General features: G+C 48.0%; 7 protein-coding genes across 7 annotated transcripts; 2 read left to right on the forward strand and 5 right to left on the reverse strand.

The window, feature by feature from the left end:
• Positions 1-250: 250 nt before the first annotated feature.
• N7466_008900 (uncharacterized protein) lies at positions 251-1,369 on the reverse strand (the record flags this gene model as incomplete). Its single annotated transcript, XM_057168289.1, has 1 exon — positions 251-1,369. The coding sequence occupies one exon, from the start codon at positions 1,367-1,369 to the stop codon at positions 251-253; it is 1,119 nt and encodes a 372-aa protein (XP_057018920.1).
• Positions 1,370-2,583: 1,214 nt separating this feature from the next.
• Positions 2,584-4,098, reverse strand: glfB (uncharacterized protein; the record flags this gene model as incomplete). The annotated part of the gene is made up of 6 exons (XM_057168290.1): positions 2,584-2,949; positions 3,009-3,416; positions 3,481-3,698; positions 3,759-3,764; positions 3,827-3,894; positions 3,971-4,098. 6 exons carry the CDS (start codon positions 4,096-4,098, stop codon positions 2,584-2,586), a joined length of 1,194 nt encoding a protein of 397 aa, XP_057018921.1.
• A 1,442-nt stretch (positions 4,099-5,540) lies between these two features.
• On the reverse strand, positions 5,541-6,098 carry N7466_008902 (uncharacterized protein; the record flags this gene model as incomplete). Its single annotated transcript, XM_057168291.1, has 2 exons — positions 5,541-5,726; positions 5,994-6,098. 2 exons carry the CDS (start codon positions 6,096-6,098, stop codon positions 5,541-5,543), a joined length of 291 nt encoding a protein of 96 aa, XP_057018922.1.
• Positions 6,099-7,021: 923 nt separating this feature from the next.
• Positions 7,022-8,900, forward strand: N7466_008903 (protoporphyrinogen/coproporphyrinogen oxidase; the record flags this gene model as incomplete). The annotated part of the gene is made up of 4 exons (XM_057168292.1): positions 7,022-7,104; positions 7,172-7,241; positions 7,373-7,453; positions 7,542-8,900. The coding sequence occupies 4 exons, from the start codon at positions 7,022-7,024 to the stop codon at positions 8,898-8,900; spliced, it is 1,593 nt and encodes a 530-aa protein (XP_057018923.1).
• Positions 8,901-10,257: 1,357 nt separating this feature from the next.
• Positions 10,258-11,697, reverse strand: N7466_008904 (calcium/calmodulin-dependent protein kinase; the record flags this gene model as incomplete). The annotated part of the gene is made up of 3 exons (XM_057168293.1): positions 10,258-11,125; positions 11,238-11,482; positions 11,545-11,697. 3 exons carry the CDS (start codon positions 11,695-11,697, stop codon positions 10,258-10,260), a joined length of 1,266 nt encoding a protein of 421 aa, XP_057018924.1.
• Positions 11,698-13,246: 1,549 nt separating this feature from the next.
• N7466_008905 (uncharacterized protein) lies at positions 13,247-13,801 on the reverse strand (the record flags this gene model as incomplete). The annotated part of the gene is made up of 2 exons (XM_057168294.1): positions 13,247-13,610; positions 13,668-13,801. 2 exons carry the CDS (start codon positions 13,799-13,801, stop codon positions 13,247-13,249), a joined length of 498 nt encoding a protein of 165 aa, XP_057018925.1.
• Positions 13,802-15,370: 1,569 nt separating this feature from the next.
• N7466_008906 (uncharacterized protein) lies at positions 15,371-16,828 on the forward strand (the record flags this gene model as incomplete). Its single annotated transcript, XM_057168295.1, has 1 exon — positions 15,371-16,828. One exon carries the CDS (start codon positions 15,371-15,373, stop codon positions 16,826-16,828), a length of 1,458 nt encoding a protein of 485 aa, XP_057018926.1.
• Between the last annotated feature and the right edge of the window lie 378 nt (positions 16,829-17,206).

A 17,206-nucleotide genomic window follows, 5' to 3' on the forward strand; every position in this document is an offset into this window, starting at 1 on the left:
GGTGAGTGGAATAAAACACTAAATCCAGTAAAAATAAGAGTAAGAACTAGAAAGAGAAGAAAGAAACAACAGAGAATCGATGATCGAGTCGGAGCGGCGTCGTAGTCGTGGGTGTCGAATGCACATGAGTCGTGGGCGCACTCAAGGATCGGGCTTTTCGGTGTTTTGTTTCTTTGTATGGGGCGTAATGTAAAAATAAAATGGTAAAGGTAAAAGGTACAGCGTTGAAAGGCAAAATGATAGATCATGGTTATGAGTCAATCTCCATTCCCATGTCGACGCCTCCGTTCAGCCCGGTTCCTGTTACGCTGAGGGGTGCGTGTGAGTGGTTTGAAATGGCTTGCTGGAGGAGAGGTACACCCATGTCCCCAGTGGTGTTGAAAGGATCGGTGGAGGGAGGAGAGTTGGAGCGGCTTGCAGCGGCGATGGGGGCGGGGCCCTCGAAGATGATAGGCGTGCTGCGTAAATTCTGCAGGCAAGCATCCCACGAGGAAGCCACAAGTTGAGCTTGGGTGAGGTCTTCGTTGAAAAGGTAGAAGGCGGGAGAGAAGGCAGAGACAGGCGTCGCGGCCACGAGGTAGGCGTTAAGGGCGCGGCTTTTCATGAGCATCTGCGAGTTACGCAAATGGGCAGCGTACTGGTTGTCGATATACTTGATCCAGCCACGCACAGCAGGCGCCATATCGTTGTCGGTATCCATGCGTTGCCAACTGATACCGAGGAGAAGGGTGGCATCGTCGATGAGGGGTTCAGCAGGTGGTGTAGATCCGCCTGTCAGATTGCGGTGCTGGTCAGCCTCGGAGCCGTCCAGGCGGGTTTGATTTGAGTGCAATGCAATATCATCAAGGCCCGGGGCAGAGACGCCGAGCCGCTGGGATTTACGGGAGACATCGGCAGCATCAGATTGCAGCGCATTGGAGAGCGACGAGACCGGCGCAGTTTTGGCAGCTTGCGACTCGGCTGTCTCTTCGTACCATGTACCAGTTTGACTGTCGGCCGAGAGAGCAATGCCAGTCTGAGGATTCAACAAGACCATCCCCTCGCCATATATAGGCTCTTCTTTAGGTGCCGGAGCGGGGATCGGTGCTGGAGGCACAGCGAGAGCTTCCCCGAATGAAGCATCATCACGCGACCTCTTGCGGGATGGCTTGGGTGCGGCGGTAGGAGTAGATACCGGGCCAGCATTAAAGAGAGGCTGGGCTGAGCCACCGTTGGCAAGCATCGAGCTATGGTTTGCAGAATAGCCATGGAAGTTGCTAGAGGAATCTAGCATGGACTGGGAGGGGAACTGAGCGAAGGCGCGTTCTTGAGTAGGAGAAAGACCCATGGCAGGACCATCCGAAGGGCGGTTGAGAATCATTGGCGACATTTTGTAGATAGCCAAGGGGGAGGAAAACTGTTCTGTAGGGTTAAGTGAGCAGCACACCATAAGCTACGACCACCTATAGATCACGAGGCAAGACGGTGGAAGGTGATGAAGAGGAAGGAAGGACAGGTCTAGGACAAATATATGATAAGAAAAGGATAGAGAAAGGTAGGAGGGGCCGAGGATAGAAGATAAAGTGAAGAAAATTGGGGGAGGGAATAGATTGAGAAGAGATAGGATGAAAAGGAAAAGGAAGAGTAAGAGAGAATGCGCAAAGCAAAGCGAGAGAGAGAGAAAGCGCAAGAGGATCTGAGGCGATCTTTATCTGCAATATGCGGAGGTTACCGTACAAGACCACAATACCTGGTGGTGGAGAGGTGTTCCGATGCGCCGTGACGGTAATAATTCCAAAGTGGAACTCCGAGAAGTCGGCGCAAGCGGATTGCGCTGTTTGGCCTGTTTGGCTGTGGGGGGCGCCTTCAGCTGCAGCGATTGACCAATCATGGGAGCCAAACGGAGGCCCAGCGGAGGTCCAGCCCTTGGTTCCAACCGATGCTCCTGCAACCAGCGCGCAAGCTGCGAGGCCCCAGCCCACTCCCTTTCCACCAGATTACTGTCCTACCCTACACCCCCCAAAAAAGTACCAAATAATTCCTCAAAAAATAGGTCTATTGGAAAATAGTATGATGACAGGAAGAGGAAGAAAAAAAAAAAAAAGAAAAGGAGAAGGAAAAGGAAAAGGAAAAAAGTATCAAGGGAAAAATAAACACCACGGAAATGAAAGTCCCAAAGCAATCCGACACCAGAGCTCGTGCAAGTCTAACATCAAATCAATGTTCGTAGAAAGGGAATGAAAACAAGTACACCGCTAGCAACACCAGCTTGACACTGTACCCTATCTTAGTAGTGGGTATACATCACGGGAATGCGGTCGAAAAAGGAATGGTAAAGAACAGCCGGAGCCCTCCGTTTTCCACACCGCGGAGTCCAAGGAATGAGCACCGGAGACAGACTTGATTTTCTGCAAGTCGCCGTGCCGGGTCCAGAATGGGTTTAGAGGGAAGAAAAATGGAAAATGAAAGTGAATAGCTGTTTCTTTTCAACGGCCAACGACAAGCTGACTTTACCAAGTAAAAGGCCACCAGAAATCGTGCCGAGCGAGATTTTTCAAAATCAACTTCTTCCGGAAATGCAAGTCTTTCAAGGGTATCAAGCACTTAGTTGGCCGGGGTGGCACCACCAAGCATGCCAGTCACGGACTTGACAGATTCGGGGGCGTAGCCCGGGGCCATGGTGCCAATGAAAAGGAAGAAGATGAGAGCGGCAGCGCCAAAGATGACAAACTTGCGTTGGGCAGGGCGCTTGTTGCCATACTCAGCCCAGGCGCGGTTAGCCTGACCAGTGTACTCACGGATCTTGTCACCGCCGAGCTTGTAGTAGACAAGACCGATAAGAGCGACAGAGTAACCGAAGAACTGCAAAGGAGAGACTGGGGTGTTCCACAGCATCATGGAGGCGGCAACGAGCAGGATATCCTTGAGGACACCGCACAGAGTCATAACCAGAGACGAAGTCTTGCCAATCTGTAGAAATTATTAGTGATCAGATTCAAAGAGGAAAATTTGAGGATAAGCAAACGTACCAAGAAAACGACGGAGACGTTCAACAAGAAAGCAATCATAGCGTTGGCGACCAAGACCCAGATGCCCACGTTGTAGATGTGATCCATGGTGAGGTGGGGGAACTCCAGGAACAGGGCAACGGAACCGTTCATGACAGCGCAAATGGGCGCAAAGTAGTAAAGAGAGACCATGGGGTCCATCTTGAACTCAGCGGAGCTGAGCAGGCGCTGCACCATAACCAGACGGGTGGCCTCGAAGACGATACCACCAAGCTGGAACAGGAATCCAACCATGACGAATTTGATCTCTCCGAAGGAAGCAATAACGACACCAACAACGATGATGGAAACGTTCATGAGAGTCTTGTAGTTGACGGGAGCCATGCCCATACCCCAGGTAGCAATAAGGACAGCAACGGGAGTAGTGGCCTATACAAAAATTTCCGTTAGCCGGGTGATTCTCCCGAGGTTCACAGCAGGTTCAAAAACGCACCTTGAGCATCTGAATAAAGGCAACACTCAGGTATAGATAAGTCATGTTACCGCAAATCAAGGAAAGACTGAACATGAGACCGATGGGGACAATTGCGCGGAGGTAGACACGCCCGGTCATCTTGACGCTCTTGCGGCCATCGAGAACGGTAGTGGTGCGGGCAAGGATCTGGGTCATGATAGTCGCGAAAGTCAAGTGCCATGTTGTAAGGACAATAGCTAAATTGGAGTCAGAATGGGAATCTCTGGGAAGAGCTTAGGAGTCTCTGAGAAACATACGGAAACCTATACATCAAGAGCTGTTAGCAGATAGTTCCCGCGGAGAGTGGGGGAAAATGGGAACTCACGGAAATTGGCATAATCGAGTAGGTACTTGTTGAAGAGAATGACACTGGAGCTGAGAGTGATCCAGATACTATTTTCTCACAGATAATCAGTTTTACTGTTTCTAAAACACCCCCGCGATTGGCATCACTATCGATTCTTCTTACCTCACGTAGACTGCCGGGTGAAGCGAAGACTTGGCTTCCTGCTTCTCGGCCGCCGGGTTGACAGTTGGGAGAGTCTGCTCGCGCACGACCTCACCGGAGGTACGGACCTTCTCGCCGTCGGAGCTCATTGTGAATGTTCGAGTTTGATCGGAGAAGAACTGTCGGAGTTCAAAGGGCCGCGGACGCGAAAGGCTTCCTTGGCTAAATGCGGAGGAAGCCACGGAGGGTGAAGGAGGTACAGAAGTGATATTATAAAACCACTGTTAAAACGTGTGATGGATTAACGAATGGGATTGAAGTTGATCCAAAAAAGGCAAACCAGCAGAACCACCAAAAAACGAGCGTGGAGGGGGAATGAAGAAATGATGATGGAAAAAAAGCTAGAAGGGATGGAATGGAGTACGTACTTCGGGGAGGGGAAACACTAAAAGTGTATTGGGGTCGAACGAGAAAAGAAAAGAAAAAAGAATAAAAAGAATAAAAAGAATAAAAAGAATAATATTCCCAAAAAAAAAGAAGAAAAAAATAAAAAAAATTCCAAAAGCAAATTAAGATACTTGGAGTCGAGAACCACAAAGCCAGAGAAAAGTCCAAGGTCAGGAAATTGATGGCTTGGAATTGTAAACTAGCGGGATCCGCTTCAAGTGTTCTAAACAAGAAAGTCTGATGCAAACAGCCAAACAGCGTTGAAACAGCAAACTGAGCTGAGTCTTTAATACCGTATTGTGTATCACGCTAAGGCCACCTGTACTTTTTTTTTTGGGAAGAAGATAAATAGTACTAGTATATTACCGTATCATCTGGTTATATAACGAAAATAACTCCACTTTCCCTTGGCAGTTCCTTCTCTCTTCTCTTGTGTACTCCGTAATGCTGCATACATTACCAAAACCTGCGGTACACACTCGTGGCGACTCCTTTTCGCCCTGGGCCGCACCAATAAGCATTGTCCTCCTCACCCACGGTTGGCTTGAGTCTTAATTTCTCTTTAATTTCCAACTATAATTAGGTGCGAATATATGATACCGAGTATTTTCTACACTAATCCGGGCTTTATCAGTATATCAATCAACGAGAATGCAACCTGACTATTTTTTGATGTCTTCGGGTGTCTCGACATGGTCGACGTACTCCCGGTTTGAGATAGAAGCGCTGAACGCGACTCTCCTCACTGCCTCGTCACAGGCCAACGCTGATCCAAATTAACTGTCAGTTGACAGAGGTCGCATTACGCAAGCAGCTGTTAGTCCCGACCCACTGTGGCCCGCGTTCAGCAACTCTTTGGACCAGCGCCCGGTCCTGGTCCCTTACGGGTGGAGAATGCGGCGATCGTTTGGAGGAGGCTGTGTCTGACGCCATCGCCCCGTTCAGGGACCTTTCTAGGATCCGCTTGGAGAGGAACAGGGGGGAGAAAAAGAGGAAAAATGGGAAAAAAAAGAACACAAACCAACCCACAGAGGTATAGGAGCCGATGGCGGTTAGTTCCCGCAGCAAAGCTTTTTTTTTTTTGATGTGCTCTCTTTGGTTATGGTGGGTTTATTAGGCTAAAAGTTCGAATGTTTGTCCTATTTTACACATACTCTGCTATAATACCATAGCCTACAGTACCCTCTGTAATACAAAACTCGAGACCTTCAGAACCAATGATCTTCCAGAAGGTATCTTCATTTCCTTCCTTACCCGAGAAGCCTGGTCGATCAAATGAGATCCAGCAACTGGGAGAAGAAGGATCTTCTTGATCCTCCTCGTCTGTTCCCTGTTTAGGGAGGGACAATCAGTGGATCCGCTCCCTCGCCTGTGCTTGACTTGTACCCTGAACAAGCCGATCACCTGCCGACGCCCGGGAGGGTTCAGGGTTGTCGAATATCATGGGTGTATATGGAGTATGGAGTACGGAGTAATGGCTGTATGACTTGTGCAGGCAACAGGATAATAACAATGGCTTCCTGACGAGTCACTTACTTTATACCAGACAGGTATCCGCTATGGAGCGACGATGCGTACTCCGTACTATACTCCGTACGGAGTACAGAGTTACTGGATCTCGATTACCCATACTGTTGCCCACAACGTGCCAATCGACATCGGTGGCGTTTTTAGCCAAGTCTTGTTGCTGCTTCGGGATCATTGCTTCTTTCTCCCCCCTTTCAAAGAAAAAAAAAACATTGCGATCTAGAATCTCTGTAATTTTAGAAGTATCATACCCAGTAAATTTCTACGATTACTATACTACTGTACTATGTACTACATAGAATCAAATAAACAAATTTCCCATCCTATGAAGCGTCTCCCAATTAGTTCATGGAGTCCCTTTGCAGACGAATCGGAATAAACCGAGAGATAACAACATTCCTGATTCGTTCTGAGGGACCCTGGATCCGTGCCAAGTGTACATTTTGAGTACATTTTGACCGCATGCAATCGGCAGGATCCCTTTATGGATATTTGAAGGTCCGATAAGACCATTCCCCAGACCAATAACGGCCGCTCGCAGATTGTGATGGATTCGATAGTTTAAACGCCAGGGTCCAGCAAGTGGCGTGAGGATAACGAATGAGCATTGAGGATTGATTGCATGGGCTTCAAGAATGAGCACAAAAATTCCGAATGAAAAGACACCCATTTCCTAAAGAGGGGGGGGGAAGAGGATCCAGCATACGTGTTCATGGTTGGGGGAAAATTAGGGGAAGAGTAGAGTTGCCCCTGAAGTGTAAAGGGCTGTACAAGCAATTGGCAAATGGGGGTTGCGGGACAATGTGATAGGGCCTGGACTTAGATCTGGATTGGAGAGAAAAGAAAGAAAATAATAATATAAAAAAAAAAAAAGAAAAGAAAAGCAAATTAGCGGCCTTCAGTGGTTCAGTGGAGGAAGTAAACCTGAAACAGGAACAAGCAAACTCCACTCTGCGACACCGCTTGAAAGTGCCGGGTCCGTTTACCCCTACCCACGGTTTCCCAAGGTGTCCCTCCCACTTTCCTTTCTCAACTACCTTTATTATCCCTTCTCCCCCAGTCACTTCTGCAGTCCCTCTGCTGCTCAGTTCATCTTCTATGCTGAACATCGCTCGCAAGACTTTCAAACGCGTGCCTAGCTTCCAGGACCTCCTACAAGGCAGGATGACCCACCCCGACATGTATGAACTTCCCCCCCTCACCGTCATTTCTCCCCCCAGACTCCCCAGACTAACCCCAATCCCACAGTTCTGTTGACGTTCTCGTCATTGGTGCTGGCCCAACTGGTTTGGGTGCGGCCAAGCGTTTGAACCAGATCGTAAGTTCATGAAAACCCCCTCTGTATTGATTCGGTGGTGGAAGGCAGAAAAAAAATAAATAGGGGGGAAATAGAGGGGTACAAAAGACCCTGAAAAATGAACCAAAAATCACTAACTCAATTGATTCTAGAATGGCCCCTCATGGTTGATTATCGACTCTAACGAGATCCCCGGTGGTCTGGCTTCCACTGATGTGACCCCTGAAGGCTTCGTAAGTTGCACCCTTGTTTACCATTGCGGGGGGAAAACCCCCTCCCAAAGGAAAAAAAAAAACACAAGGCTAACAGTCTATTCAACAGCTGTACGATGTCGGTGGCCACGTTATCTTCTCCCACTACAAGTACTTCGATGACTGTATCGATGAGGCTCTCCCCAACGAGGAGGACTGGTACACCCACGAGCGTATTTCTTACGTTCGCTGCAAGAACGAATGGGTCCCCTACCCCTTCCAGAACAACATCTCCATGTTGCCCAAGGAGGAGCAGGTCAAGTGTATCGATGGTATGATCGATGCCGCCATGGAGGCTCGTGTCGCCAACACCAAGCCCAAGAACTTCGATGAGTGGATTGTTCGCATGATGGGTACCGGTATTGCCGACCTCTTCATGCGCCCTTACAACTACAAGGTCTGGGCCGTTCCCACCACCAAGATGCAGTGCGCTTGGCTCGGTGAGCGTGTCGCTGCCCCCAACCTCAAGGCCGTGACCACCAACGTCATCCTCAACAAGACCGCCGGTAACTGGGGTCCCAACGCTACCTTCCGTTTCCCCGCCCGCGACGGTACTGGTGGTATCTGGATTGGTGTTGCCAACACCATCCCCAAGAAGAACACCCGCTTCGGCGAGCAGGGCAAGGTCACCAAGGTTAACGCCAACAACAAGACCGTCACCCTCGCTGATGGCACCACCATTGGTTACTCCAAGCTTGTCTCCACCATGGCTGTCGACTACCTCGCCGAGGCCATGGGTGACCAGGAGCTGATCCCCCTCACCAAGCAGCTCTTCTACTCCTCCACTCACGTTATCGGTGTTGGTATCCGTGGTGCTCGCCCCGAGCGCATCGGTGACAAGTGCTGGTTGTACTTCCCCGAGGACGACTCTCCCTTCTACCGTGCCACTATCTTCTCCAACTACTCCCCCCACAACCAGCCCGAGGCTTCCAAGAAGCTGCCTACCCTCCAGCTCGCCGATGGCTCTAAGCCCAAGAGCAACGAGGCTAAGGAGGGTCCTTACTGGTCCATCATGTTGGAGGTTTCCGAGTCTTCCATGAAGCCCGTGAACCACGAGAAGCTCCTGGCTGAGTCCATCCAGGGTCTTATCAACACTGAGATGCTCAACCCCGAGGACGAGATCGTCTCTACCTACCACCGCCGCTTCGACCACGGTTACCCCACCCCCAGCCTGGAGCGTGAGGGTGCCCTCACCCAGATCCTGCCCAAGCTGCAGGAGAAGGGTATCTGGTCCCGTGGTCGCTTCGGTAGCTGGCGCTACGAGGTCGGCAACCAGGATCACTCGTTCATGCTGGGTGTCGAGGCTGTGGACAACATTGTCAACGGTGCCGTTGAGCTGACCCTCAACTACCCCGACTTTGTCAACGGTCGCCAGAACTCTGAGCGCCGTCTTGTCGATGGTGCCCAGGTCTTCGCCAAGAAGCAGTAGATAATATTTCCCCCCCCCTTTTTTTTCCCTCCATATTTCCGCCTTTTTTTTTAAACCCACCGAGGCTTTTTTTGAATACACTTTGTACGAGGTCTTGAACCGTCATGGAAAACTATACACGCAATGGGAGCATCTGAAGCAGCATCTGGAAGACGATCTTTGTTGGCGTTTCATGTGAATTACTACCCATCTTCACTTTTTACATCCCCATGAAGAGACCTATTGTTGGATTTGCTTGTGGGCTTTCATTTTTGATACACACTTTTTTTAGACTTGCTGTGGAGATAACTAGTTTATTGTCCCTAATTGATTGTTTACGAATGCTTCCTGTCCCACCGTGTAAACACGACCTCCACTGTAAAAAGAATGTGGCCCATCTTACACGTTTCACTATCCATCACTGTCCACCATAATTCCGACCTCCCCAAGCCTTCGTCTCTACTCCCTAACTACAAAGTGAGGGAGTTAATTCCCCCAATCGCCACTGGCCGTGCCAACCTGAACCCATCGCCACCCGCAAATCTCCACAATCCACATATCCCCAAATCTCCAACTTGTTCCACACAGCAATCTGACAGGGTACAACCAACATCCCCGTCCCAATCACCATCCCCCAAATTTCCAATAGAGATACCAAGACCCTTGGAAACAATCCAGGAACAAAAATAGCACCCAAAAAGTAACATAACGGGAACCACAAAAAAGCCATCTACGAAATGAGACCCAAATAAATCGCCGGTCCCAACCAGTATGTACTCGAAATTGGTCCTCGATGCTGGTTGGACACGTCGTACTGGGTCAACGTTATTTTTATGGGTGGCGTTTTCAGGTGGGCCTGCGTCGTCAAAGCCAAGCATTGTGGAAACACAAGGACTGACACGAGGATGAAACTTGGTTTGATTTATTGATTGGCAGGAATCTTGTGGGGGTTGGGTTTCCTGATTAGCTGGTTAGGAGGTTAAATGGCTTGGACAATGTCATTGATTGCGTGGATGTTGCAAGGCTGAGATGTTACGAGTCTATGTAATCTAAGGGCTGTACTAGTAGGCACCTGTTTTGCCTGCTTTCAAGGCCGGTAGGGGAAATTTGCTTTCTTTGTGTTGTAGTGAATTCAAAATATACAGACTAGTATAGTACTTCACATTATTTTCTCTCATAAACAATTGCGCTTGATTTTGCCCGGTTGTTGGTAGGCGTATATTGATCAACTCTCGCACATGTGGAAATCAACAACATTCGCATCCATACTAGTACATAAAACACCTCTCCTTTTTATAGTTACATTATAAAAATTCCTCGTGGGGTCCATGGGTCTTCTTTTGCCCAATATTTCAACGACGAATTGACTTGATACCTTTTAACCACCACCATCAGGTCGCATCCTCCTCTTCTCAAGTAACTTGCTGTTGTTAAGGTTAAGATTTGAAAGCGCAGAAATCCCAGAAACCGTCTTGCCGAAGCTATTCCCTCCCTTGGATTCATTCGATGCCTTTCCAGCTTTCAATTCCCGCTCTAGCTGCATCTGATGCGCCTCCCGCTGCACGGAATGCCCAACATTGTAGATATCCCGAATATTGGGCGTCTCGGGGTACGAATTTCCGAGTTCATTCTCAGCAACGGCTTGCGAGTGCTCCACAGTGGGAGTTTTATCGGGCGAGTCGAATTGACGTTCAGACTCCTTACTGCTAATCGATGAAGCCGCACTGGTACACTTGCTTTCATTGTCTTCAGTTTCCCGCATCCAAGGATGATCAAGACACTCCTTGATACTGAGTCTTTCTTCGGGATTAATGGTCAGTAGACGCGAGACGAGGTCCTTTGCGCCATCCGAAACCTTATCCCACTTTGGTGATGCAAACGTGTATTCTCCTTGCATGATCTGACGCCGCATGATGTCAAGGTCCTCGTCATAGAAGGGAGGGAACCCGGCCAACATGGTGAAGAGCAGACAGCCCAACGCCCACATATCGACGCTAGTAGTGTATTTATGTTTCCTGAATAATTCGGGGGCAGCGTAGCTCATGGTTCCGCATGGAGTTGCAGCTGGGACGCCGCAGATAATCTTGGACAAGCCGAAGTCGGCGAGCTTGACCAGGCCGATATCATTGGAGCCGACATCAGCGATTGAGACGGCTTCTTCTTCGTTATTTGATTGGGTGGGGTTTGATTCTGCGCGCGGTGTGGATGGGACCGGGTAAAAGAGAATGTTCTCGGGCTTAATGTCTCTGCAGTTGGGATGAGGTCAGATTCATGATGCATGCCATGCATTTGCGGTGAACGTTGAACACACCGCTTTGAAGTAAGGAGGGGGGAACCTCAAAAGTGATAAGTATTTACCTGTGGACGATTCCCATGTCGTCATGAAGATATTCAACGGCATTTGCGACTTGTTTTATGACATGTCGACTCATGGTTTCGCTTAGAGACGCGAACTTGACTATTTGGTCGTATAGCTCGCCACCAGGGCAAAGCTCCAAAAACATATAATGATATTGAACCGATTCAAAGGAGTCGATAAGTCGTACCACATTATCGTGGTTGAGTTGGCGTGTGATTTCCACCTCGTCGTGTAATTTTTGTTTCTGCGTCCGTTCTTAGATTAGATCCTGTGAAGCTTCAACTTCACAATGGTTCTACTACTCACCTGGTTCTCTTTCATTTCATATTTCTTCGTAACCTTAATGGCGACTTCGCTATGCTCGGATTTGGTGTCACTTGCACGATAAACACAGCTGAAAGCACCGTCTCCAATCTTCTCTAGTAAGCGCCAACGATCCAGACCAGGATAGCTGGGCATATTTGACGCTCGTTGAGATTTTGACATGAAGCCAACAGAAAGATTTGAAGTATCGATTTGGCGTGCTTGTTTGGCTTCAGTTGCTTGTCGTCTCTCTCGTATGCGCTCCATCACGCTTCGATTCCCCGTGAAAGACTTCGTTTCAACGGGTCTAGATAATGTAGTGGTAGACATGATTTAAAAATTTGAGGGGGACTTTTCCCACGTAGAAGGATGGAAAGAAAATTAAATTCTTTGTCTGGCGGTTGTTATTTGCGATAGTTAAAGACCGACGGCTGGAAAATGACGTAAATGCATACCTTGATTCGGGGCGTTCGCAATCGCAAAATTCTAACATCTGAGTGGCTGCGTCATGACAGGGGATCCCCAGAGCCCTGACAGCTTCGTTATTGGCGGGTCGGATTTAGTGAGATTGACTCTTTTCTTTTGTTATCAAGATTAAGTGGAATTCGTGGAGCTTTTGAGGTTCGTGGGAGAATAGCAGCTCTCCATTGCTCTCTTTCTGCCCCTGTCTCTCTCTACAGCCAAAATGAATCAACTATTCTAAATCAACTATTCTAAATCAACTATTCTCTATAGCTTTGCCCTTGATATCAAATGAAGACTTCTATCAGCCAATTTTCATTGCCATATACTTTTTTGAACGATGGTGATTATTAGAAACCCTTTGTTGGAAAACATCTACTTGCAAGTACAAAAGTACCGGAAGGTGATTGGCTGGACTGCGACCCGATGTGCAAGAAAGCCAGGGCTCAGCTGTGATTGGTGGATTTCTGGCCGCCGACAGGTTTATGGATCAGCGAGAATGATGTACCTGGATGGTCCACCATCTTCAATCTTCAATTTTTTACTATAGATGACATCAATAGATAACTGTAACTTTGATAGAAATTGATTGCAAGCGTACATATGTATATTTGCCACACTGCACTAACCTTCCAAGAAAACTCATTGCCAAGATTCCAGATGTCCTAAATAGACATCCCGTGCTACATGTACTTTGGCCATACACATCCATGTATAAATTTGAGGCGAAAAAAAAGAAAAAAACCCTCGGAAGTTCCCCGATTGGTCGACTTCCAAGGTTATTTTAAATTATAAATTTAAATAGGATCGAATGCGTAGCAGTTCAGGGTGAACACAGTCCGCAGGGAAAATGGAAATAAGTCAGCTCATCAATTACATAAAAAACAATTAAGCCCGGGAACCTTGAAGAAATTCTAATGAAGCTCAATCTTCGTGATAGAAAAAGCAACTTGTAGATCAACTACTAGTAGGATGAGGTGGATCTAAACCCATTGGAAAAAGCAGAGAGGTGGAGAGCTCCCAGGTGGAGAAGTGGTGAGATAGTGGAGTGGTACAGTACCAGATTAATTTTTAACCTTAAATTTTTCATCTACATATATGCATGTGTATTGCTTCCATACAATAGTACGTTTGGAAGACAATTATTTCAACCTCATACTAGTATGTACTTGACATGATATATACAGCATCAAACATTGGAAACTACTCAAATACATCATTGCCGGACCGGTGACATCATCCCCTAAGCAGAAGCACAACCACTTTCAGGCACAAGGCTAATCGCATCTAGATAAACCTCCCCAGTGTCCGAGTTATCCTCGAGATCACAAGCAGCAAGGATATGCAATGACTCGACCGACTTCTTCGGCACATAGGTTCCGGAAACAGAGACCCACGTCCCAAAGGTTTCCTCATATAAATCAGTGCTCGTGATTTCCCCGACCGTCTCGTTGAAGCCCGCGTAAACGTACACGAAGCAGTACTCTGAGCCCGAGGGATAGGGGACTTGAGCCACGGCGTTGAAAGTATACGCCTTTCCTGGCTTGAGATTTTTCAAGGTTTGGGAGATGGTGTTGCCCTGGTTGTCGATGGCAGTTTGCAGGCTCCTATTTCCCCAGTCAGCTCAACAACGTTTGGGATTGATGCACAGGGTTGCAACTCACAAGTAGTGGTCACCGCTGTAAGCATTTGTGCCAGTGCTGACTTGAGCAACGTCCACGGCAGATGCGCGCCATGGGAACAGAACACCGGATTCGAAGCCTGGGTTGACCACGGCATTGCATGCTGAAAGAGCCATGTTTGCGAGTTGGGATGGAGAAAAGGATGTTTGCTTTGTTCCAAAGTGAATACTTTTTTGATATTGAAGTGAGAACGTGGTAAAGGAAGCGGCTTATAAACATCTGAATGCTGACTTTCTGTCTGAGACATTTACGGTAGGGGACGCGGGTTTGGCCGCCGTGGAACGCCTTTTCTCTACATCAGGGCAAAATCAGGGTCTTTTCATACCCGCATTTCCCCAATTAGAGTCTCACTAAGCTTTAACTGAAGAAGACATGTAACATGACTTTCAGGGTTACCCTGATCTGCAAGACATGGTTCTATTCTTAGTAGATCTGATATAGCTGACATAGCTAACATAGAGTGGAGAATTCAAAGCTTTTCGGCCAACAGGACTTGCGACGATCGAAACAGATTCCTTATTGAGATGGTCATTTGTGGACCCAAATTTCGCCAAAAACTTTCAATGTTTACCTATACTGCAAGCAATTCAAGTGCTGTCTTCCAAGGTTAGAGTTCTTGGTACCTCATCTCCAGGCTCACTCGTCAGCACACTGCCGCTATGGAAGTGGCGCATTTTGTTGTTGTCTTACTAACTCCATTGACGGTCGGATCCATGGATATAATTAGATTGAGACACAGACTTGAGATGTCTACATTGTAAATACGACTTTAAATGTTTTCAGCAGGAGAAAATACAATCAGTGTCGTTGTCATTTGCTTAGTGCCGTGATTTCCAAGTTTCGCGTTCGTTATCAGCCCCGAAACTGCCAGGAAGCATCGTATAAATTGTTGATTTCAAGGTTCACTTTTCGTCAGCTAAACCAATACAAGAACAGCGCATGTTCCCAGTCTGATAACACATCGATCCATCAATGTGCTGATTTCAGTTTTGAAGAATGTCCAGGGTAGAGTTCATTTGATGTTGGTGAATGCCAGCTTCGTCAGGCAGCATTGCACCCCTGTCTTATGTCAGACAAGACTGCATCTTGAATCTTGCCCAATACAACTCCCTCGTAAGAATTCTATGTCAACCCAACATCTCAATTTCGGATAGCATGGATTTGTTATTTACTATCACCACTGCACAAGACGGGATGCCGAGGATGTCGCAGATCGCGCTCGGGAATTCCGGACTCTGGATGCGTCATTTCCCCAGAAGACCCACGTACACGGGAAACCGGGGAGCTTCAATTTATTCCTGCTCGGTACATGAATCGGCATCGGTACGATATACTGTCTGACAGATTCCGAGGAATTGGGTTATTACCTTCGAATTTCAAAGTACATCAAAAAGAAAAATCGGCTTTCAAATTCGTCTCCGAAAGCCCTATTCCTATGGATAATGAGGGTGTCAAAATCATCAATCTCCACCAAGTGGCACCTTAATCAAGCATCTTCAGCATTTTGGCGATCGGCAATGCAGAAACCTCGGAATTTCCACACCTGCATCCTAACCGACATGGGCTAGTAATAATTATCCGATGTCTGCCCAGCAGACGCCAACATCGTTCACAGTTTACTCCAAGCCATCGACCCCTTCATCAAGTCAATCTTCTGCTAGCGGGTGAACCCAAATAACCACGCTATGAAGATCACACTTTCAGCCCTGTTGGGCTTTGTTGCGATAGCTGCATCCGCTGATCTCCGTATTCGAACTTCGAGCGGTACTGTGCAAGGAGGGGTTAACGGCACATATCCCAATGTCCGCCAATTTTTGGGTATTCCATTCGCCCAGTCTCCCGATGGAGATCGCCGCTGGTTGCCTCCCCAGTCGCTCCCTCCAACTGCCACCTCAAAGCATATCGATGCGACCACAATGCCTCCTGCCTGCCCGCAAAAAACAACCGGCACGGTATTCGCGAAATATGAACCAGAAATTATCATCGCTGGAGGAATGAGTGAAGACTGTTTGACTCTGAGCATCTGGGCTCCAAACAACGGCAAGACCAACCTACCCGTGATCATTTGGCTCTATGGCGGAGAATGGGTTTCTGGCGGAACAGACGTGCCCGCATGGTATCCAGCTCCCTGGATTGAGCGCTCTCAGGAGCACATCGTGGTTGCTGTGCAGTATCGTGTCAATATTTTCGGTTTCCCAGCTTCAAGGGCACTTGGGGAACAGAATTTGGGTATTCTGGACCAGCGCGCCGGTGTTGAATGGGTTCATAAAAATATTGCTCAGTTTGGAGGCGACCCGGAGCAGATGATCCTCTGGGGTCAGAGCGCTGGAGCAGGCAGTGTTGATATTCAAAACTTTGCCTACCCTGACGAGCCTATTGTCCAAGGGTTTGCTGCTGACTCTGGTTCGGTTTTCCTGACGCTTGATACCCGTTCGACAGACACTGCAGGAACAAACTTCTCGTCAGTTGCTTCATACTTTGGCTGCTCTGGCTCGGCTCAAGACGAGCTGAACTGCTTGCGCAAAGTTCCCGCTACCAAGATCACCGCTTATCTTGACACGACAAACGGCTCTAGCCTCACATTTGCTCCTTTCATCGACGACCGAATTATCTTCGACAACTATACCGAGCGTTACCTGGGAAACCACCTCTCCGACAAACCTGCCATATTTGGCTCCAACCTGGACGAGGGTACTCTTTGGTACGATGCCACTGATAGTGCTGCGGCCAAGGCCATGACCCTTTCGACCTTTGAATGTCCCGTCCCCTACTCCACTGCTCTGCGACAATCCCTCGGTTTGACAACCTACCGTTACCAGTACCGCGGCAACTTCACCAACATTTCGCCCGAGTCTGGGCTAGGGGCTTACCACACAGCTGAGCTGCCACTCATTTTTGGCACTTCCAACATCTATGGCTCTGACACTCGCTTCGAGAAGGTTGTCAGCGCTAAGATGCAAGATTTGTGGCTGGCATTTGCGAAGGACCCCGATAGCGGACTGGCTCAGCAAGGCTGGCCTCGATCGACGAGTGGGGAATTATTGGTACTGGCCAACACCGTCAACAACACAGTCTCCTCGATCATTGCTGACAGTGTTATCGACGATGCTTGTACGAGCTATTATTCCTTGTACTTGGTTTAAAAAAAAAAGGAAGCCATCACATGCAACAAAAGTCTATAACAAAACCAACTTTACAACATGTGATAGATTGGTCATACAAATCCATTCGAAAGAAAGTCAGCGGTTTCACCCGCATAATTTCTATTCCAATGCTACTCCGTATCAAATTCTCCGTTCAATTATTCCTTTAAAATGTGATCGTTTATCTCTGAGCGACATTATTTGTTGAGCGGCTAAAAGTGATCCACTAGGCTCCATAAAACGCCCCTTGCGGGCTAGCAGCCCCCATATCCCATATTGGCTTTGACCTCCCAACGGAGTCAGATTCACTCAACAACTTTGAGAAAATGAAATTTCTTTTTTTTTTCTCGCATGTGTCAAATCGATTCGTATTCGCGT

Source organism: Penicillium verhagenii (assembly GCF_028828195.1).
Source record: "Penicillium verhagenii strain IBT 33310 chromosome Unknown utg000008l_segment0_segment0, whole genome shotgun sequence".
Classification (NCBI taxonomy): domain Eukaryota; kingdom Fungi; phylum Ascomycota; class Eurotiomycetes; order Eurotiales; family Aspergillaceae; genus Penicillium; species Penicillium verhagenii.